This window comes from Amblyomma maculatum, chromosome 1, assembly GCF_055883805.1.
Source record: "Amblyomma maculatum isolate TAMU_Amacu chromosome 1, ASM5588380v1, whole genome shotgun sequence".
In the NCBI taxonomy this organism is placed as follows: domain Eukaryota; kingdom Metazoa; phylum Arthropoda; class Arachnida; order Ixodida; family Ixodidae; genus Amblyomma; species Amblyomma maculatum.
In genome coordinates, this window is record NC_139344.1 from 69,189,474 (window position 1) to 69,212,136 (window position 22,663).

The following is a 22,663-nucleotide window of genomic DNA, read 5'->3' on the forward strand; positions in this document are numbered from 1 at the left end:
GTAGCGGGCTCACGGGAACACAATAGTTGGGAGTGCATGGTGACAAAGGAATTTCTTCTTCCCCTGCCTGCTCCTGGTCTCTTTGTTCCTCATTCTATTTCTGCAAAGTGACATGGAAGAGAGCTTGTCAACTTTAGCAAAAACATGTTACAGCGACCGGGAGGCCGTGAGAAGCTATCTACCACGACATTGTAGTGACATGCTCATGTAGGCTATTTTGATTGGTCCCGCACGTGTCGTCATTGGGCGAGTGGAATGGGAAAGCAAAGGACCAGGAAAATGGATTGAGGTCCATTTTTGGTTTGCTTGTATTTTTAAAATTCATGCCTTAACTCGCGGTCTAGGGGCACTGATTCCTGTAATTCTTTTTTATTTGTTATCTGCGTGACGTAAAGAATTCATCCAAAGTGTAGTGGACGAGCGTTGCAGTGCCCCTTTAATGGATGTATGCCTAACTCTGGCCTTTCAAACACCATGCAGGTTGTCTTCGTGGATGCTGTGTACAAGACGCAGGGAAAAGCTCCATTGCTAATCCTGGCTGTGGAAGACTCTAATGGGGAAACCGAGGTTGTGGGCTTTGCACTCTGTGCCGCCTCTGATGATGTCACCATCCGGCTGGTGCTAGAGCGCTTTGTGCTGCACGTGGGTCCCGATGCAGTCGACCGGACGCTAACTATCATGACCGACCGTGAAATGGTCAAGCGAGGGATCCTTCGTGACGTGTTTCCCAATGCAACCGAGTTCATCTGCATGTTCCAGGTCAGCCGTGGGAGCAAATTATTGTTTGCATGCAACCCTTGTGGTCTCTTGCTAGTGATGTTGCCCTTTAGTGAAGTGTCAGAAACGAGCATTAGATATGTATGTCCTTTGTAATACTTTGCTACAATGCGATGCTTGTCTAGAGTGGTGGTGCCACTTTAGTGGTCACAGCATTGTGTATAAAGGTGGCAATGTTAGCAGCTTTGCAGTGCATAATGCCAAGTAGAAAGCAAGAAAAAAGAAGTCACAATTAAATTGAAGTTAACTCCATGCTGATATTAAGAGTGGCTTTTCTCCAACACGAACCGCAAATGGCCTGTCCAGTTATAGCCACCTTGTCGAAGATACTTATCACAGCAGCCATCAGCCGTCACTGTAGCCTACCATCTGATGCAAACATTGTGATGCAAAAACGTGGAGCAGCAGACTTGACTGTACCATATTATCACGGACAACAGGGCTAGACGTGACTAAAACGACGTGACGAAGCTGAACCAGCAGGCAAAGTTTCGCGCACAGCACGCGAGCCAACTTCGGCGTCCTTTTCTTCCAGGCGCCACCTAAGAACATAGGGACACCAGGTGGCATTACTCCCCCTCCTAAAAAAAAACGAAAGCACAGACTAGGCGCGAGCGATGGGCGATGCAAGTCAGTACAGAAACCGAATATAAAACGGAGGCGGTGCCCTACACAACTAAACGAGTGCATAGTACACTGCACATTACCGCGTGAAATACGGTTTCATGCGGACAACGTGCACCACCTCGGAGTGTGATTGCCGACGCGAGGTCTACACAGTACCTGCTGGAAGGACTTCGTATGTCACTTCTGTGACACGGCGCAGAACCTTGTAAGGTCCAAAGTAACGCGACATCAGTTTTTCAGAAAAGCCGGGCCGGCGCACCGGTGTCCACACCCAAACTTGCTCTCCTGGTTGGTATGTGACGTGTCGATGACGGAGGTTGTAGCGACGCGTATCCTTTCCCTGCTGTTGCTGAATGTGAATGCGGGCAAGTTGACGTGCTTCCTCGGCACGCTGAGCAAACTGTTAAGCATCTGGGATGAGAGGATTATCCGTGCAGCACAGAACCATGGCATCTAACATCGTCTGAATGTCGCGTCCATAGAGCAGGCGAAATGGCGTAAAATGCGTCGTCTCTTGGACGGCAGTGTTGTTGCCATATGTGACGTACGGGAGAATCTCGTCCCAGGTCTTGTGCTGGGAGTCTATGTACATTGCAATCGTGCCGGCGATCGTTTTTTTGAGTCTCTCCGTGCGGTCATTCGTCTGTGGGTGATAGGCAGTGGTTTTGCGATGGCTCGTGTGACTCAGCTCAAACACGTCGTGCATAAGTTGTGCCGTAAACGTCGTGCCTCGATCGGTGATTACTTAGGACGGCGCGCCATGGCGCAACACGATTTGCTGCATAAAAAACTGGGCGATCTCAGATGACGTGCCACGCTTCACCGCCTTGGTTTCCATATACCATGTGAGATAGTCGGTCGTGACTATAATCCATTTGTTACCGACCTATGTCAGCAGAAATGGGCCCAGAAGGTCGATGCCGATTTGGTCAAACGGTGTTCGGGGAGGCGCAATAGGTTGGAGCAAACCCGCTGGCTTGAGAGGCGGCGCCTTTCGACGTTGGCACTCACGACAGCCTCTGACGTAGCGATGAACGGCGTCAGCAAGTTTAGGCCAATAATAGGCTTGACGAACTCAGGCGAGTGTGCGTGCAAAGCCCAAGTGGCCAGAGGTGGGCTCATCATGGCAAGCAAAAAGGATATATCGGCACGGAGGTCAGCTGGCACTACGAGGAGGTACGCTCGGCCAACAGTGCTGGAGTTCTGTTTGAATAGAACGCCATTCCAGACACAGAAAGCAGACAGGTTCCGAGCAAATTGCCGAGGGATATCAGCAACGCGACCCTGCAGGTGGTCAATGACAAGTCGAAGGTCCGGGTCAGCTCGCTGTCGGGTCATTATGTCTGAAGCACTCACCAGTCCAAGAAAACCGCTCTCATCGTCCGTGCTCTCATCGACTAAACCGACGGGTGCGCGCGACAGCGCGTCAGCATCTTCATGCTTCTGGCCAGATTTATACACAATGGTGTACTCAAATTCTTGGAGGCGAAGACTCCATCGTCTCAATATATAGAACTTTGCACCGAGGGTCTCCTGGGCGTCGACATATCGCTCGCTGGGCTGTTGTGTGCACCTGAAGTCAGCACGGTGGAATGGACAGCGGAACCGGTTTCATACAGCCCAGAGAGGAGGCATTTTGACATCCTCACTCGGCCGATGCGAAGGTCTATACTCAATTCAAGCGTGCCCTCAGTTGAAATGTACAGTTTTTTTTCTTGAGCACAGAAAAAGTGCGTTGCTGGTGTAGTTTCATTTTTTAACTCGATTCTAATATGCATGTTTTTTTTTTTTTTTTTTTTTTGTTTTTTTTTTTTTTTTTTTTTTTTTTTTCGGAAAAACAGTGTGCATCAGAATCTGGTGACTCTGGTTAGTCTTAAAGTGCGTGAATGGTCTGCTTTCAGTCTTGAAACCAGGTAAGCTGACAGTAGGTAGTGTGGCAGTACAGTTTTGCTTCAGTGTGTACATCGTGGTGACTTTAATCAGCAATTGTAGACTCTGCAAAGCCTGATCAGTTCAACAGCTGTTTTGCTTTGCTTAGATGTAGAGGTGTGTGAATATTCGAAATTCTGAATACGAATCGAATATGTTTGCTATTCAATTCGTATTTGAGAAACTGATATTCAGAATTTCCAAATATATTTGAAAGGTACCGAATACACTGAAAAGTTTAGAAATCACCGCAGTTTCCTTCGCACTGGGCGCTTCACCGCAATGCTTGAACGCGTGGGCTGTGCAGTGAAGCATCCTCAAAATGCGACGGGGCCATTTTGTGAAGAGGGTTCAGTACCGTAGTAGTCTGGGCGTGTTGGTTATTCATGATGGAAAAATACAGCGCAGAGAAGGACGAGGACAAAATGTGTCCTATGTGTCCTATGTGTCTTCATTTTGTCCTCGTCCTTCTCTGCGCTGTATTTTTCCATCTTCTATTGTGAAGAGGGCCTAACCTAAAAGTGTGCACAAAGCAAAGCACTCAACGAAAAACATCATACTTCAATTTCAGTGTTCATCAGATTATATTACTGAGATGCAAACAGTTTTCAGAAATTTTTTCAGGCCCATTCGATAATTCGAGCTTTCAGTTATTTCAGACTTTCTTGTTGTTTGTTCCTTGAAGGCCACATTAATGAGAATTTATTGCATTTAGCAGTGATATGACAGCTCCACCTAGTTTCATGCAGATCCTTCCTGTTCAAAAAACTGGCACCATATGTAATCCTGTATAATACCCCGCCAGGGTGGCGCAGTGGTTACGGTGCTTGACTACTGTTCCCAAGGACGTGGGATCGAATCTCAGCCTCGGCGGCAGCTTTTCGATGGAGACGAAAAGCAAGGCGCCTGTATGCTGTACAATGTCAGTGCACGTTAAAGAACCCCAGGTGGTTCAAATTTCCGGAGTCCTCCACTATGGTGTCTCTCATAGCCTAAGTAGCTTTGGGACGTTAAACCTCACAAACCAAATCAAACCAAACCAAACCAACTTGTACTAGATTTTTCAGTAGGGTATACACATCTGTGCAATTCTAGTTTATTTTTATTTGCAAATACCATCTGAATTATGAAATAAACAAATCAAATAGTGTTTGCTATTTTTTAATTTTCCAATTTTTTTATCACTGATAAGATATTTGATTCCATACTTGGAATCCATATTCCCCATATTCGTATTCGATCATAATAAAAATGTTTAGCATTTGTACACCCCTACATAAATGAAACATTTCAGATGGCAGGACATTTCTGGTACTAGCAGGCTAAGCATATTTATGTAAAGGTAAAGTTGAAGAAAATGGGAGAAATAGAGCACCTGCTGAGACATGCTGTGTTCAGTGTCCGTCTCAAGCAAGGTGCATGTGTAGCAATGTTGGGATTGTTCAACTAAAGACGTCGGATTTAAAGGGTGGTGATCTGGTTTTGGAATATGGCAGTGTACTATAAAACATAGTGCCTTCATTCATGTTCTCATGATGTACTTTACATGGCATAGTTATCTGTGTGTTATATTGTCATGCTTGCTTCAATATGTTGGCTTAATAAAGCAGCCTGATGTGCTAGCTGGACCAGCATGGACAAGTCGAGCTGAAAAAAAAAACAGGTTTTATTGTAATGAGTATGAGTTGAAAATCACCTGTTAGTGTGTTGGTTATGTTCTATAACCTTTATAACAGCCAAAAGGGCAAAACAACATCAAAGGAAAACATGAGCCATGAGGTTATCCTAACGTTTGGAAACCGTACAGAAAGTGAATGTGTGTAAAGACCTAGAGCAAAACTATGGGAAATTATTATATTTTGAACACAAGTGTCAGACTGACGATTGATGCCATGTTTTGGTGACCGTGAAGGGATCAGTAGCATGCACATATTGCTTCTCGTTGTTGCAGAGACTGATAGATGGGTCTTTTACACACTCTTTCCTGTTGTCATATATGGCTGATGTGTTAAAGATTTCACACGTGGTCTGTGCTTTTCTTCTTCTTGTAAAATAATGACGCTGTGGAACCTTTAATTGCATCGTCCCTCGCTACACTGCTTGCAGTGCAGTGAATTACGTCCTAAAGACGTCCTTGGTAAAATTATAAATGCACTTACCAGGAAGTTTTGCTGAAATTGTTCACTCTGCTGGAAGTCTTTACTGAAGCCTAGAAGAGGACATGTAATGTGATGGGGGGAACAGAAGGCCAATGGTTTGTTGTGATAGTGGTGTGGACTATAAGACCAGGAGAACGTAGCAAGGGATGGCAGAGATTCAGGTGGGCAAATTAGGAGATAGAATGGTCAAGATGGTGCAGGGTAGATTGATTGGACATCATTGAGAAAGGTCTTTCTTCTGCAGTGTACATATTTGGTCTGGTTATTACAGTGTTAATGGTGAACTAGAATTGTTTATGAATGAACATACCAACAAAACGCATGCTGCTGCAGATGCTACGAGCCTTCAGACGTCAAATGACTGCGGAGAAAATGGCCCTTAGCCGGGATGAGAAGACAAGTGTTTTGGAGACTCTGCAGGCCATGTGCCACGCTCGAGATGATCAGGCCTACCACGCACATTTCCAGCAACTGGAGCGGGCATGTTCAGCCAGTGTGCTGGCACACTTTGTGGCCCACTGGCATGAGATTCGTTCTCAGTGGGTGCAAGGCTTGCAGGAGGTGCCCACGCTAGGCAACCGTACCAACAACCGTCTCGAGTCGATCAACCAAAAGGTGGGTCTGACAGAGTGAGGTTTACCATTAAGCGGCACCCAATTTTAGTTGTTTCCTTTCTTTTAAATCATGGACAGGTGTGTTGTCAAAATGGAATCAATTTGATTTATGCGAAGGAAATGCAAAAGCATGGAATGAGGAGCACGCTAAAGACTTTTGTTACATCCAAGACTTCCACTGTTATCTGAGTGTGTCATTTTGTCGAGTTTTTGTCTCTCCCACCTCTCCCCTGCAAGAGAAAGGGGGGATTTCTCTCCTTCTATTTTGCCACCTGTTAACCGCTGAAGGTGATAGAGGCGTCTGACACAAGACAAAGAGTTCTAATGCGATAGCGTTAAAGGCTCCATTCTCCAGAAAGTCCGGCGTCGGTGTTGTGAGCAAGAAATCACGTGCAGGTCACTGATTGGTCGGCGGGTTGTGTAATGTCATGAGGCCACATGACGTGGCCGAGTTGACATGAGCTGCCAACTTGGCTAGCTCCTCTAAGATGAGAGGGTGAGACAAGAATTGAGCCCAACAGGACCCTCCCTGGGTTGAGAGTCGGATGCTACTCGTAGGCCACACAGGCACATTCATGAGACTTGGCTGAAGCAAGGATATATATCTATGTTGGGTGGCCCTTTACATAATGTGGTAGCTTACAACGGTAAGCTAATGAGTATGTGTGAGATAGTAGTGGCAGAAATTAACACTTTCCTGTCCACGACAAAAGGGGTGGTTTTTGGATGGTGTCGTAAATATGTTTTTTTTCTTTAACAAAACTTGCTTAGTACAGGAGTGTATGGTATCAAATTGTAAAGGAGGAATTCCTCTTCACAATGTTATTAGTGACAATCAACATATTTATTCAGTAAGTGATGAAAAAAAAACTATTAGCAAAAATTGTAGTTAAAAACAAACACACAAAACCACCAGTTTCTTGACACAAATAAAACATAAAAAAATTTCAAAAATACATTTGTTTACAACAATGCAACATTGCAGCAAATTCTAGCTTTCTGTGTACAGTATTCGCTGAGTTAGGAAAGAAAACAGTAGTCGAGGTTGACCCCTGGCTGTCCTCTAGCAGAAAACATGACTGTGCGCTGCCGGCAGCAAGTAATACTGCCCAAAAGATATTGTCACCCTGCAGATAACAGCTGAGACCTTCAGAACAGTGATCTCTTCCGATCAGCGCGCAGCAAAAGCAAACTTTTCGGGGGCGAAAGTGAAACTTATCCTGACGTGGCTGTTGATGTCCCTGGTCGTTTTGACGTAGTTTCGCTGTCAGTGCTAAAGTCTGAAGAGCTGAATCGTATTCTGAGTCATCACTGCTGCTGTTCGCATCCAAAAACGAGCTCTTCAGTGCGTCAACTTGTGCAGAAACGTGCGATTTCCGTGCAGCCATGATGTAAACAAGGAGCGCCGATCACCTGACTTTGGAGACCACCTGGACAGGTGCAGTACAGCGGAAAAAATAAAACTAAAAGCAAAACTGAAAGAAGGGTTCCTCTATTGCCCACTGGATGACGCTTCTTGTCAAGAAGCGCTTCGAAAGTGGGAAAATTCGAATGTGAAACCATCGTTACTGGGCGAAACATATCCGGGCATGGCTGTTGACGTTCCGGGTCAGTTTGACATAGTTTTGCTGTCAGTGCTAAACTCTGAAGATCTGAATTTGTCTTTGAGCCATCACTGCTGCTCTTCGCATCCAAAAACGAGCTCTCCGATCTGTCAGCTTCTACGGAACCGCACCGTTTCCGCGCAGCAGGAGCACGCGTCATCGACGCTGTGATGTAAACAAGGAGTGCCGATCACCTGACTCCGGAGACCATCTGGAGGGGTGTACCATAGCAGAAAAAATGAAACCAAAAGCAGAACTGAAAGAATTGTTGCCCTATTTCCCACTGGATGAGGTCACTTGTCAAGAAGCGCTTCGAAAGCGGGAAAATTCGAATCGTGAAACCATCGATAGCAGGCTGTCGATGGGAATAGGCATGGACAGGAAAATATTAAGGGATTGGTAATTGAGCCAGTGTGCATGTATACGACCGACGATCTGCAAAGGGAGCCATAGACGGCAGTCATTCACACTGCCATGTCATATTTTTTAAGGTGGAGCTTAAAAGGCCCTTCTGCCATCATGAGCCTAATGGTGATCATAACCAGAAAGAATGTGGAAACGATGCAGAAGGCAGAGAGTCTTTCATTTTAGCCAAACTTCTTTTGTTAGATCTGAATCTTTTGTTATATCAGTCTTTCATTTTGTCTGAGTTTTTCGTTTCTCCCACCTGATCTTGCTAGAGAAAAGGGGAGATCTCCCTTTTTTCTCTTTTGCTACTTGTCAACTGTGGCAGATGGCAGAGGTTTCAGACATGTGGTTGACATTTTTAATGCGATGGTGAAAAAAGTTCTAGGGGGCACAGTTAAACAATTCGGGCGAAGGCGTGGGAATGGATGGGCTTCCCTATACGGCAGGTATTTTTTGCTGTTTTCTTCCGCCTTCGCTTGTACAGAGTGGTATTGGTGACCACCGCTGTGTCCATGGCTCAGCGACACATTGCAGCGCGGAGATGTGAACTTCCCTTCTCAGACTGTGCACATTCGAGTCTAGTCCGTTGACCAATCAACGACTAGTCATTCTGTGGCCAATAACATGCAGTGTTTCAAAATGAGTTGGCCGATCACTGTGTCACATATACCCCTCTCCTACGCATGTCAAGTAAAACAAACACAATGCACGCACTCAACAGCGAATGGTTGCGCACGCAAACACACACATCTGCGATTTACACTCTCCCCCAGGTCTTCCCTCAGTTCACGCAAGAGGCGCCAAGCAGTCGCAAAGACAAACGGCATCGACGGTTACACTTCCGAAAACACACACATATAAACACACACATGCAAACCTCAGGCCCAAACATTCCGATCGCTGCCCTTGGTCGGTTGCGTACGGGTGGCGGATTCAAAGGGACGTCCAAGCGTCTTAGGCATGTCAACAGTGTTTCCCTCTGCAGCACATTCTCCCAGGCCCGTGTTTCGCCGCGTTTCGGGATTTATGGCCTCCGCGCCCTCTCCACTCGAACCGAGAGAGACAGCAGTTAGCGCCGAACCCACAACCACTGCGCTTACGCTGTGCTTTCTAACTGCACTGTTCTGCCTCCCTCGCGGCACTGTCGAAGTGTGACTTTTCCGAGAATCGGGACGGACACAACCGGCAGCGTCGCCCACTGCCATGTATTCTAGGCTCACTTCCGAAAAGCGGCCGCCTGCGTGACCGTCATAAATCAGCCAGCATCAAGCTGCCCCTTGGTCTTGGTCGCCCCTTCGGAATCTCCCCCGCAACAGTGTACCCGCGATGAACACTTCGTTTCTGGGCGAAGCCCGCAAACGTAACTGGCACTTTGAACCACTAAACTGCTATGAGGCGAAAGCCTCTATCGCATGTGGTATGAAGCCTTCCACTACCAGCTTCTCTTTCTCTCTCTTTTTTTCACTCCCACCTTCCTCCTTTTCTTTACAGCATGGTTAAGGTGTCCACAGAGCATTGTGACAGATACTGCACCTTTTCCTTCCTGTAAACCAACTTGAAACACCTCTGATGCCTGCTGTACTGCGTCTGCTTCTGCATGCTGCGTGATGCAGCGTTAGAGGAAACGCCAGATGAAAGGTGCCACACACAGACGCCTGGATCGGATGCCCGGCGGGTCAGCTTCGTATATGCGTGAATCGCCTGGTGACATCATGACCTGTCGTGACGTCATGATTGTATGTGGCGTCATCGGGATTTCAGTTCCGGTTATTAGACATGGCCGGAGATGACTTCCGGTGGATGTGACGTCACACCATTCCCGTGGCTATTCGACGTCCATGCTATTTCGATGCAGTTTTGACATCTTCGATGGTAATTAATTAACTAATTACTCTACTGTCATCAAACTTGGCCTCTAGGTTCATTTTTTCCTCTCCATTGTGATGTCCCGGTTATAGGGCTCTTTTCGGGGTGAAGAGCAGGAATTGCACACGAAATAGGGCCAGTAACAGATTTAATCAGAGCTGGATTCCCCTGCTCACCTGACGGTCTTGAGCGTCTGGACGCCACTGCGAGGATCCGGTGCTTGAGGTGGGAGATGATGGCCATAGCTGCAGGCAGCGCTGATGGTGACAGTGTACACGGTGAGCTCAATAGGCGCGCCGCCAGAACTAGCGAGCCGTCTTCGTATCTTCAGGCAGTCGTACCTCGGGAAACGAGGCTGGGTTGACCGGCTCTAGAGCGTCTCTCGTTCCTCTTGGTTCCTACTTAACGAAAGCATTACGGACGGACTGACATGATCGTGGTCGTGAGCATGAGCCATTAAGTGCTTTTGCCTTAATAAAGAAACTTGTGTCATCCATTATGTGGTGGCATTCTTGTGAAATATAGCAAAACTAGGCAAAATAATTCCATAGCTCTTTGCTCTGGACACTCCTAAGTCCACATAATGCAAAATAATTGGGAAAATTATCTTTGTTTTCTTAATGATGGTTTTTCTAATTACAGTGCAGGCCACTTACAACTTAACTGCTTATAGCGCGGGGCCGGTTATAATGCGGTTTATGCTGGTCATCTGTCTGCCTCATGTAAAGCCAACCGCGTATTATGCGGTCATATGAAGCGACATACCTGTTATAGTGCAGTTTTAAAACGCTCTCGGTTACAGCGCGGAACAGCTAATGCAGTTCCCTGCATGGCACCGGGCTTCCCTGCGTGGCACAGCACATTGCATCATGTGTTTATATAAGGTGCTACACAAGTGAACGCTCCGCGCGCGCCACTCCGTCAGTCTCCACTCATTGCTCCTGTCTTGCACAAGATTGCACAACAGCTACTCTTTTGCATCTGTCGTTCTTTCGGTTTTCTCCTTTCTATGCATCTGCGTTGCACTACGTCTTGCTCACCATGAGTCTTTTAATGCTTTTCTTCACTTGCACATCACAGTAATCACTCTTCATAAATATAGTGAGGGGAAATGCTATTGTGATTGTCTTCGCTGAAGTGTGGTCGCGCAATGGCAGCACAGTATTTCTTGCGAGGCGGCCAACCTGAAATGTCAATGTGCCGCTGGAACAGACGCTTGGTTAGCTTTCTGTGTCTTGCGCTAAATGGTTTGTGTGAGGCGGTATTTTCGCAATGACAAGCGGTCCCACTGAAGCAGAACAGAGGTATGATGTCGTGGCTGCCACAACAGCGCACTAAACACTAAATCGGGATTCCTCTGTCAGCCTCACCACAAAGCTTGTTTTACAACCAAAAGGTCTCGTTCCAAGATGCCTCGCATTCTTTGTGGGAACGAGAAAGCTAAGTGATGCTTTAGCATACTGCGTGCAGCATGACTGCGGAGGTTAGCACGACCTTCTTTGCTGAACTGGGCATGTGGTGATAAGCGCACATGCAGTTCTACGGCAGCAGTCGCGCGGTATGCTAAAACTAATCTAAGCATGCAGTGAATTCACTTTGTAGGTTGCTTTTCATTTACTGATTAATAAGGTGTTTTACGCTCCCCACCTGGCATGTATTTTGACATTTTCAAAAATGTCCTGGTTATAGTGTGGATTTTCGAGACCTATATTGTAAGTGTCCTACGCTGTATAGTCATCTTTGCCATGTAGGTTGTGTAGCATTCTTCTTACTTATTCTAGAATAATGAGATTTGGCAGAGATGGTCCCAGAAGTGATGTAAAACTAGTCTCGCTTTCTTCATTCAAATCAAGCAAGTGGTTCAAAAGTTAAGGTAGAGTCCGCGCTTTTAAGAGTCAATCTGGAAGTATAACAGTTCACTGAGTGCATAGTGCTTGAGTTTCAAAATGAAAACTGACTTGCTGAAATTAATCTACTGTATTACTATTGCTAACAAGCTTGAGCAGTTTAGCACATTTTTTGCATGTGTTAAAATGTAAGGTGCCAAAATGTTTTAGTAGTCACTACTTCTTAATTTTGCTGTAGCCAATAAAGATGATGAAAAGTGTATAGATAAGCTATCCCTGTGCTATTTCAAGGCACTTAATGCGCAAACTTTAATAAGGCCAGGCCTTTGTTAACGTAACCTGCTGTGCCGCTGTTGCCTCCATTACATGCTCCCATTTCTGACCAATTAGAGATTATAAGCTGACTTCCTACTTTGCTTCTCCTACTCACTCAGGTGGCACACATTGTTACCAAGCATGATGCACTGGATCAGCTCTTTTATGCTCTCAAATGCTTGGCAACTCGTTTACGTGTCGAGCGGGACCAGCGAGCCATGCAGACCATCCTGAAGATTGCTGCACCCCCCAACATGACAGAAAATGAACGCAAGTATGTGGCGATATGCTTTTGGGGCTTTTTGCTCATGATCTACCCATGTTGCAAAAGGCTATTTTCTTGTTTGTTCAATAAATGCAGTCTAATTTGAAGTATAGGTTTATTTGAAGTAAAGCTGGGATCCTGTCAACTTCAAGTGTTGTGGACTTTTAAAAAAGGGTAAATTTGTTTTCCCTGCTCATCCGTAGCTGACAGTCTACACTGCTGACCCCATCTCATGATTGCAAATGCAAATGCACAAAGGCCGACCATGACAGGCCTTGCTCTTGAAAACTAAGCAACAACACTGGCTAGCAGTAAAATACACTAAGGAATCGAGAAAATCCAACACCAGCAGGGTTACAAGCCAGTGTTCACCCACTCTAGGGGAGAGGTGACGCTCTAAGGCAATATGGAACAAGCTCGTGGGATATTCTCCCATATTATCAGGTGTCCGAAATTACTCTGGAGCCTTCCATGATGGTAGCTCTTCCATCTTTCACTCTCTATTTGATCCCTTCCCGCAACCCGCAAAGCACGGTTAAGGTCTGCTCTGAGACAGTTACTGCTCCCTTTCCTTTACTCAAAACCATTTTCATTCTTCACTCTGGCCTACCATTCTCCACACGATGCGGCCATGATGCGGACAAGCCAACTTAGCTGGTGCCTGGCCTAGTGCCATTGTGGGTTATGTGGGTTAGCTAACCTAACTGGTGCTTAGTTTTTGCCGCCATTGGAATCATGGTGACCTTCTTCAAAACTGTGCTAAAACTTCAGAAATAGTCATCTTTTTTTTTGTATTAAAGGTTGTCTGGGTTACTGTTGGTTCAGTGACGAAATTTCGTTGCTCTTTTATGCATTTTTGAAGAAATTTCATATTGCAAATTTGGTTATTTAGAGCTATTTTATTACTTTTTGCCTGTTAGTTATAATGAGGTTCCATGGCATCAAACTTCATTGTGTGGGGGTTTGATTCTGTGACCATTGTGCTCTAATTTAATTTCACCAGAAGTAATTTTTAGAATGTATTAGGCTGATTGGCTGCAGCAAATACAGTCGAACCCGGATATATCGAACTCGAAGGGGATCGCGAAATAGTTCGATATATCGATAATTCGATATATAGAAATCGGCTTGAGACACCACTTGCGATCATGAAAAATAATACGGTATTTGTCGCGTAGTCAGCCCACTTGCATAGTGAACCCACTCCCCATTTTTGCCCCTGAGAATTTGAAAAAAAGAAATAATAATAAATAAATAAATAAAAAAATAAGCGTTCGGTGGCGCGTTCTTCCGTTCCGACCATCTCATCCACAGCTCATTTATTGGCAGCGCACCAAGATGCTGCGCAGCGATAACGTCAGGACGTGTTTATCTTTTAACTACTATACTTTTCAGAGTGCCCGCGTGATGGCTTGATTGCACAAGCCTGGTTCGATTTATCGTGCCGCGCTTGGGGTGGGGCAGGCGTAGTCCACTGCTACAAAATCATTGGCAAGCGTGATAGCTGCAAATGCCGTTTGGAGCGAACAATGCTGAAAGCCGGTGGCATGACCGTAGCCAACTGCATGCTTTCGTTGATTCATAGATACAAGAATGAACAACTCTCGCAAAAAAAAAATAAATAAATAAATAAATAAAAAAAACTGCCGCTTCTTAATGTCCGCAGCCGCCATAGCATACGTTCCGCACGACAGCAATAGACGACTCTCACAAAAAAAATATATATATATATATTATATATCTGCTGTTTTTTAGCGTCCGCTGTAGCTTATGCGCGTTTCAGCACGACGACACGAGACGCTCATCGCATGCCAGCCGCCGCGTGCAGAGCGTTCACAATACACACTGGAGAAGCGTCTGCCACGGGCTGAGCTAGGTTGTCCGCGCATGCGTAGTGCATGCTGCTGCGAACCAAGACTGGGAAAAAGAGAGGAAGGGGAGAGATAAAGCTCAGCAGAAGAGTAGGCAAACCCTTGCGCTTCGCTCTATCGTGCTTTTCCCCTCTGCCGAACACCACGGCTGCATTGGTTCCCCCTCGTTCCTTCACCCACATGACTTGCAAACGTCATGTGCTAGCGCGGCAGCAATCACCGCAGATGTGCGCGCCTTTGGGGGAAGGGCGCGGCGCTACCCTAGACCAGCCGTCGCCGAGCTGTGCCCTCATTCCTTCCGCACGTGGCTTGAAAACGTCACGCGGCCGAGGTGATGCGATGGTCTTTGAGGGAGGCGCACTGTCCAATGCGTGGTGCGGAGTTCGATATATCGAATGACCGGTGAAATTGAGTTCGATATATGTTGCAGCTTTCCTATACTTTTACATGGGATTTTCAAGGGGATATTCCGCAAGTTCGATATAACCAAAATTCGAAATATCCGGGTTCGATATATCCGGGTTCGACTGTATAAAGCTATTCCGCCTTCAGTAACTGGTCTTCAACCTGTTTTGATAGCCTGCTATAGGTTTTTATAGATTGAAAAGCATGTAGGCCTGTTTCTGTCCTCCCATTCTGCTTCTCTGTCTGCCAAAATATTTTATACTAGCAGCTTAGTTTTAGGAATTTTAGACAGGGTTGTCCTTGGATGCAGGTATGTGGCCTTCCTTACACCGTACGCCTTCAAGTGGGTTTCGCAGCAGATGAAGGCAGCACTTTCTATGGAGGAGCCAGATGAGGCTTTTGTGAGCTCGTGCAGCTCATGCAACTGCTGGGATGCCATATCCTACATGCTGCCCTGCCGGCACATTTTTTTTGAAAGGCTGCGCTCTGGGCTGCCACTGTACTTTGAGGAAGGTGTGGCTCAGCGTTGGACGCGAGAGTACTACAAAAGTGCCTGCCGCCTTTTTGCATCAGAGTCCAAGACTCAGCAACAATTGGCTACAACTATTAGCGGAGAAGAAGAGGCAGAAGAACGTTCAGTGACCAAGACTTCACCATTCGAAAAGCGCAGGATCACAGAGACTGGAACACTTGTGCAACAGTTAGCGGCATGTCTGCTGAAGCTGCCAGCTGGGCCATATGAGCGTGCAGTGGCACTTGTCAGGGATCTCAAGACTGCCATGGAGGAAGGCAAGGAAGTCTGCCTCGTGCGCATAGAGTCTACCATGGAGGTACAGTGAGACTAACTCGACAGATTGTGCTCATTATCTTCAGTACTGGAAGTCTTCACATGTACAGTGTCACATGGGTGTGCAATGCATCACTGTGCCTCTTCTTGCACATGTTCAAATTACGCTGACTGCCATTGGTGAACTGGGTAGTTTCAGCATGTTAAGAGTGCTGCAACCCGTGACGTTAATCCTTGAGCCTGCTTCTAAGGGAATGCATGTGTGTGTATGTATGTGTGCCTGCTTGTTTGTCAGTGCACTGGTAGTGTACATAACAGTATCGCCAAAGCCTTGTGCTTTAATGCAGTGAAACTGCCTCTGACACTGCTTGTTTTATTGAATGAGACCCTGTTGAGCTTTTGCTGATTTCATTGGACAAACACCAGCGGTGTAGCTCATCTAAGTAGATGCTTTGGCAGTGAATGATTGTGAACACACTCCTAACATCATGCTGGTTCATCCATGGTGCACCCAAGGACAAGCGCAGCTTCATCAAAATACCAGCTGCTGGTGCCCTTCACATATGCCAGTCACTGCAAGTACCAACCATATGGTTCAGTATAGGTGCTTTAGGTAAAAGCACTGCACAATAAAATGCAATTTCGCCTAAAATCATAGTCTCGAGGATTCTGTGTTAGTCACTTTTTTATGTTATGTTTATGAAAAACTGCTGAATTGATAAAATTATGCAAACATGCTTAATGTGTTGTAAACAACTTCATGAGTACCTTATTTTCACATAAATTTTACAAACCATGGTTACCCTGAATTATTCCCCAAAATGTTCTCATAATTTGCAAAAAAAAAATTAATTAAAAAGCTTGTTGTATCTACCTTCGATATGTGAATAATTCCCCGAAATGTTCTCATAATTTGAAATATATATATATATATTAATTAAAGAGCTAGTTGTATCTCCCTCCAATATGTATTTGGTACTCATTGATGCCCCAGCCATTCAGTGTTACTTATGTATTTATTCTGCAATGCCTTTCCCTGCCTTTCAAAATATTCAATTCAATTCATGATGTACTTTGTAAGCCACACCGCATGTATGGCCACATCCGATTTGCTCCTAAGTGAAGCACTTCATTGCAGTATGTCCTGCTTCCATGCCTGTTGTGTAGGTGCAGCATACAAGTGCGAAACTCTCTATCATGGAAGAGCGCAGTATCAAAGGGCCTGCCTCGTCTACATCTTCAAATTTCCAGCTTGTAAAAGCTAAGTTGTGTGCACTAATCAACAGAATTCTCTTGAAAGCTAAGACCTCACAATCAAGTTTTGCGATGCCTTGACAGGCCTTCGCTGAAGTGGGAAGAGTTGGCACCAATTGAATTTTTTTTTCTGAAATCTGCTTCAAAAAGCATGTTGCACTATTTACTGAACTAAGCTACAAATATGGTGGTCATATTTTTCTGGTGTTCCTTGGGCTACACAGAGGGTGAGCTGTGAGGAAAAGCAAACTTCTTTATGACCTTGGACCATTGAGGAAAAGTGTGTAGCGCACACTGGTAAGTAAAGAGTTGCCACAAAAGTGGAAATAATGCTTTATGGGCTGTTTCAAAAGTAGGGATAGAAAAAAAGGGGCAAACAGATGCAACATGAAACAGCAGTGGTACAGTAGCCATTGTTGCGCGGAAGGCTGCTAGCGTCAACACGTGGGAGCCTTCCCACAGAACGTTGGAGATACTTTGTTCTTAACTTGTGGCATTTAAGTTAGATACCTTAAACATGGCCGGCGGAAGGTCACAAAGGAGGCAACAGAAATAGGATCCTGTAAGGCTCTTGCTCTTGATTAATTGAAAATGTAATAACGATGTTAGCCCACTCCTCATGTAATGCCTCTCGTGGGCTTTTGAGGTAATAATAAATAAAATAAATAAATAAATTTTGTTCTGAAAATTCCAAGCTCTGAGAAGTGACTTCACCGAAGCTACAGTCACAGTTCTGAACATATTCAAATGAATTGGATGGAAAATGCTGCCAGTTGAGTTTTAGTAGTTTCACAGCAATTAAGTAGTTGGAACTTTATACGATAATTAAGTTCTTGCTGTTTACAACTAAGGGACATATTGAGACATCTTCTGTGAAAGCATGGTTGTAACGAAAATGGTAAGTGATTAATTAGCCATGCTGCTTCCGGTTGAGGACCTTGTTACTTTAAAGATGGTGGCATTTTAAGAGCATAGAAAAACTAGGGACAGTTTGCATATCAGCATGTTGGAGCTAAAGCAAAACTGGAGAAAGTGATGCACTAGACAGGGGAAATTTTTTAAAAATCAAAATCCAATATGTCTGACCCGTTCTGCAACAATAGTAGGGTGGGTAGAACTTTTTGAGGTGTGCAAAGCAGCCGCCGAAAGCTGCCCCCAAAACGCGCCGATGCCGCGTGGGGTCGCTGAAGACAACGGCGCCATCAGAGCAGCGTTGTGCGCGTGGGCGTGGTAAGAACGCATCGCACGCGCTGCTTTTTGCCTTCTGAATTTGGTTGATTCTTTTGCTGTCGGCTCGGCGTCCGCAAGATTGTGTGGCTAGCTTCGCATTCCTTGCTGCGCGCTTTAAGAATACCACCAACAGCAAAACAAAAACATTTTTAAATAAATAATTATAATAAAATAACAAGACCCAACGCTGGTGCTTCGTCCCAAAGAAGTCCCAATAAAGGCAATGTGCCTGATAGCGTTGTTGAGTCGTTGCTATCTGTGAAGGAACTACTGAACGACACCGACGGTGGAGAGCAAGAAGAAAGCCGACCTCTCCAATCCGATGCAGCTGAAGTGCCTGTGAACTATGCGTCCTACTAAGCAGAACGAAGTGATGCCTGCCTTATAAGGCGAAACCCTTTAATGGCTCATGATGTCGTGGACAAAGTGTGTCCCGCTTTTGCAGCGTTCTGATTGGCCGAGGCGGGATGCGTCCCTGTCGTCTGCAATGCCACACTTGAACGCGCCCCAAGGAATGACACGCGACAGGAGCCATGGTGTACCGTCAAACTCACACTTGCCGTATAAAGTGATAGATACTGCTCCTTTTCTTTCCTGGAAACCAATTATACCTCTGTGTAGCACTGCAACTAATGCTGACAAGAGGCTAACGATGAGAGGCAAATTATGGGATAGGCTTTCGCCATTCTTCTCTTAAGAGACATCCAAGAGACCCTGTAATTTGTTTATTATATCGCCGGCTACGTGGCAAGGAAACGTGTGTTGTCCATTGCCTGTGAGGATTGCAAGGCTGCTTGCCTAATGAAGAAAGAAGGCATGCCCAGCTCCAATTTGCCGCATCGATGCTGTAGGAGCTTGGCAGGCTTTTGTATCCAACACACTCCCTATACAACCTTGTTATGACACTAGTAAACAAAGTAGTAGCTTTTTCAGTAGAACTTGTCTCCACGCTAAGTCGGTGACTAGCAAGTGGAAAATGATTGGCGAAACGACAAAAATAGGCTGCCCCCAGCACTCACACCTACACTGACGAATTCCGTAGTTAAATTTTACTGCTTAACCTGGGTTCACTTTTTTTTTTTTAAAGGGGTAAATCAAAAGGAAGATGAAAGGAAAGCAAAAAAGGTAAAGCCATGCGTGCTTTAGCGGGCTGCAGATTAAGGGAAAAGTGCAGTGTCTGCCAGACTTGTTTCTCTGGATACCTGAAGTCGTTTTGGGGTACCATCATGTCCACATATGCCAGCGACCGGATTTTTGCATAATAATAGCTTTAATAAATAAATGTTCTGCCAGAAACACGTCTTTCTCTGTTTTGCAGGGTAAGTGCACTCATCACAATTTTTTTTTGTGCTCCATGAGCTACATTTCATTGGAGCATTTCTTAGAAGAGGGAAGGCAAAAACGTTCGATTGCTGAGATTACAAAGCATGTAAAAGAATTCCATGGGGTGAGAAATTAATCCGGAGCCCTCCAGTACAATTTTGCCATTGCCTTTGCTAATTCACGATACAAGTGCACTGCACGACGCAAAGTATTCTTGCCATATAATAATCTAAAGAGCAAAAAAAAGTATGCAACACCGTATGTTAAAATTTTCCACGGCGTATTAGCGCAAATTTGCATGCTCTGTTTACATCACATGAGCTTCAAATTCAAGCTCTTAAGAGGCAGATTGTAATTAGCAGCTTGTAGACGTGTGGACTTTGAAAAAACCCTCTGCAGGAGGCAACTAAAGGTGGTGATACTAAACGAAAATGCCACATATTATTGAGGAAGCCGAGCTGGAAGCATGTAAATTAAAATCTGAAGGCATTGAGAACGAATCATCCTAGCAGCGCGGAGAATAATGTGCGTTCTAGAAAGGCGTCTGAAGGTCTGTGTCAGCTACTTTTCATGCTAGCACACAAACTGAACCTTATGAGAGTCCAGCTGCCGTTAAACCTCCGCCAATTTATGTTGAAAAAAAAACGAAATGGTTCTCACAACTGCATGTCGTCTGCTCTAGACAGAATGCCATTCTGATTGGTGAATATTTCTTAACTCAGACCTCATAATTGCATTATGTCGACAAACCTCCGTCAACGAGCCAATTCTCACCTTCAGCGGCATCCTAAAGCCAAATCGCGGTGCACAAATCATGCAATTATGCACAGTCCACGCACTTGCCCCCATGCATGAGCAGCGACTGCGGATCCACCCTAACAGTGCCCTTGGCATCAGCGCCCGTGGCAGCATTGGTGAGCAGCGGGGTCATTTCGGGTAAGGGAAACGTGCCACACTTTTCACATCTGGACAATTCTAGCCACCCTAACAATAGTGCCATGGCATTGGTTGGTTAGAGAAAGGGGTGGTGGGGCACAAGGGGACTGTAGGCAAAATAAATGGTGTGACAAGTAGCCGGACTGGAATGGAGAGTGAAGGTCAATGGAGATTGGAGAAGGAGAGTATGTGTTGTTGCCTACAGTTGCCATCATTTACACATGGGAACAGGTTGCTCTACTCAGAAATCTACACACGAGTTTAAAGGTGGTCACAGAAGTGTGTTTTCAAGAAACAACAGGTCAAGAAAAAGTTAGAAATCTCTGCTTATAACACTTCAGTTCTGGGCTGCGACAGTCAACGATGCGATTCTAAGTTTATGGTAAATATTTTCACACGGACACCTACCAGCATTGCAACAGACACTGAAAAGAGGCTGACAAAATCGGTACTCGCAGGAATTTACAAAATATTGTCTCTCATGACGCTGCATGTTTTCAGTACAGTGGCAATATCAGACAACAGATGATTGAAGCCTCTGAAGTCTGCATGCACATCATCATCATCATCAGCCTGATTATACCCACTGCAGGGCGAAGGCCTCTCCCATATTTCTCCACTTAACCCGGTTCTGTGCTAGCTGCATCCACTTGACCCCTGCGAACTTCTTAATCTCATCCGCCCACCTAACTTTCTGCCGCCACCTGCTACGCTTTCCTTCCCTTGGAATCCAGTTTGTTACCCTCAGCGACCATCGGTTATCCTCTCTTCGCACTACATGTCCTGCCCATGTCCATTTCTTCTTCTTAATTTCTACTAGAATGTCGGTAACTTGAGTTATTTCTCTGACCCACTCTGCACGCTTTCTATCTCTTAATGTTACCCCTACCATTTTTCGTTCCATAGCCTTCTGGGTTGTCCTCAACTTAAGTAGAACTCTCTTGGTTAGCCTCCAAGTTTCAGCCCCATAGGTGAGTACAGGCAAGATGCAACTGTTGTATACTTTCCTCTTGAGTGATACCGGTAAGCTGCTAGTCATAATCTGCGAGTGCTTGCCAAATGCGCTCCATCCCAATCGTATTCTTCTTGTTATTTCCTTTTCGTGGTCCGGATCTGCGGTTACTACCTGTCCTAAGTAGACATATTCGCCTACTACTTCCAGTATTTCGCTACCTAATGTAAACTGCTGTTCCTTCCTGAGGCTGTTGAACATTACCTTAGTCTTCTGCATATTGATTTTCAAGCCTACCTTTCTACTTTTCCTGTCTAGGTCATCAATCATTATTTGCAGTTCATCCCCCGAGTTGCTTAGCAAGGCAATGTCATCAGCAAATCGCAGATTACTGAGGTATTCTCCATCTACCCTTATCCCTAACTGCTCCCATTCCAAGTCTCTGAATACTTCCTCTAAACAAGCTGTGAATAGTAGTGGGGAGATTGTGTCTCCTTGCCTAACACCTTTCTTTATGGGAATTTTGTTACTTTCTTTATGCAGAACTATGGTTGCTGTGCAGCCGCTATATATATCTTCCAGCACTTTCACGTATGGCTCGTCTACCCCCTGATTTCGCAATGCCTGCATCACCGCCGAGGTTTCAACTGAGTCAAATGCTTTTTCGTAATCAATGAATGCTATGTATAAGGGCTGGTTATATTCCGAGCATTTTTCTATCACCTGATTGATGGTATGGATATGATCGATAGTAGAGTACCGTTTCCGAAACCCTGCTTGATCCTTTGCTTGATTGCAGTCTAAGGTTGTCCTGATTCTATTAGCGATTACCTTAGTAAACACCTTATACCTAACAGACAGTAAGCTGATTGGTCTGTAATTTTTAAGGTCCTTAGAGTCCCCTTTCTTGTGAATGAGGATAATGTTTGCATTCTTCCATGGTTCCGGTACCGTCGATGACACCAGGCACTGCGTATACAGGGTGGCCAGGTTTTCTAGCACGATATTCCCCCCCGTCCTTCAGCAAATCTGTAGTTATCTGATCCTCTCCAGCTGATTTCCCCCTTTTCATAGTTTCTAGTGCTTTCTTGACCTCGTCCTTCGTCACTGGTGGAACGTCTGACTGTTTTTCCCTACCGCCAATCTCATTACGGTCCTGACTACTTTGGCTACTGTAGAGATCTGTATAGAACTCCTCGGCTACTTTGACTATCTTTTCCATATTAGTGATGATGTTGCCCGCCTTGTCCTTTATCGCATACATCTGGTTTTTGCCTATGCCCAATTTCTTCTTTACCGCTTTAAGGCTTCCCCCGTTCTTTACAGCATGCTCAATTTTCTGCATGCACGGGGAGCTACAATGCTTGAGGTTTAGTGAACACTGTTAGTGCTCAAAATCTACCTAAACGTTGGAAATAGCTCGTGGCTTTTCACAAGGTGTAGTGCTGCAATGTCAGCATTTGCAGTTAAAGTAAATGCTCTTCAACAATAATT

General features: G+C 45.3%; 1 protein-coding gene across 1 annotated transcript in view; it reads left to right on the top strand.

Moving 5' to 3' along the window:
• LOC146202747 (uncharacterized) overlaps window positions 1-16,131 on the top strand; it is a 53,588-nt gene extending 37,457 nt beyond the window's left edge. The window contains exons 6-9 of the mRNA XM_084588301.1: window positions 481-759; window positions 5,826-6,107; window positions 12,266-12,420; window positions 14,998-16,131. Coding sequence (XP_084444427.1) covers window positions 481-759; window positions 5,826-6,107; window positions 12,266-12,420; window positions 14,998-15,526 — 1,245 coding nt within the window. The 3' untranslated portion in view covers window positions 15,527-16,131. The remainder of the gene's footprint in view (window positions 1-480; window positions 760-5,825; window positions 6,108-12,265; window positions 12,421-14,997) is intronic.
• Window positions 16,132-22,663: the final 6,532 nt, after the last annotated feature.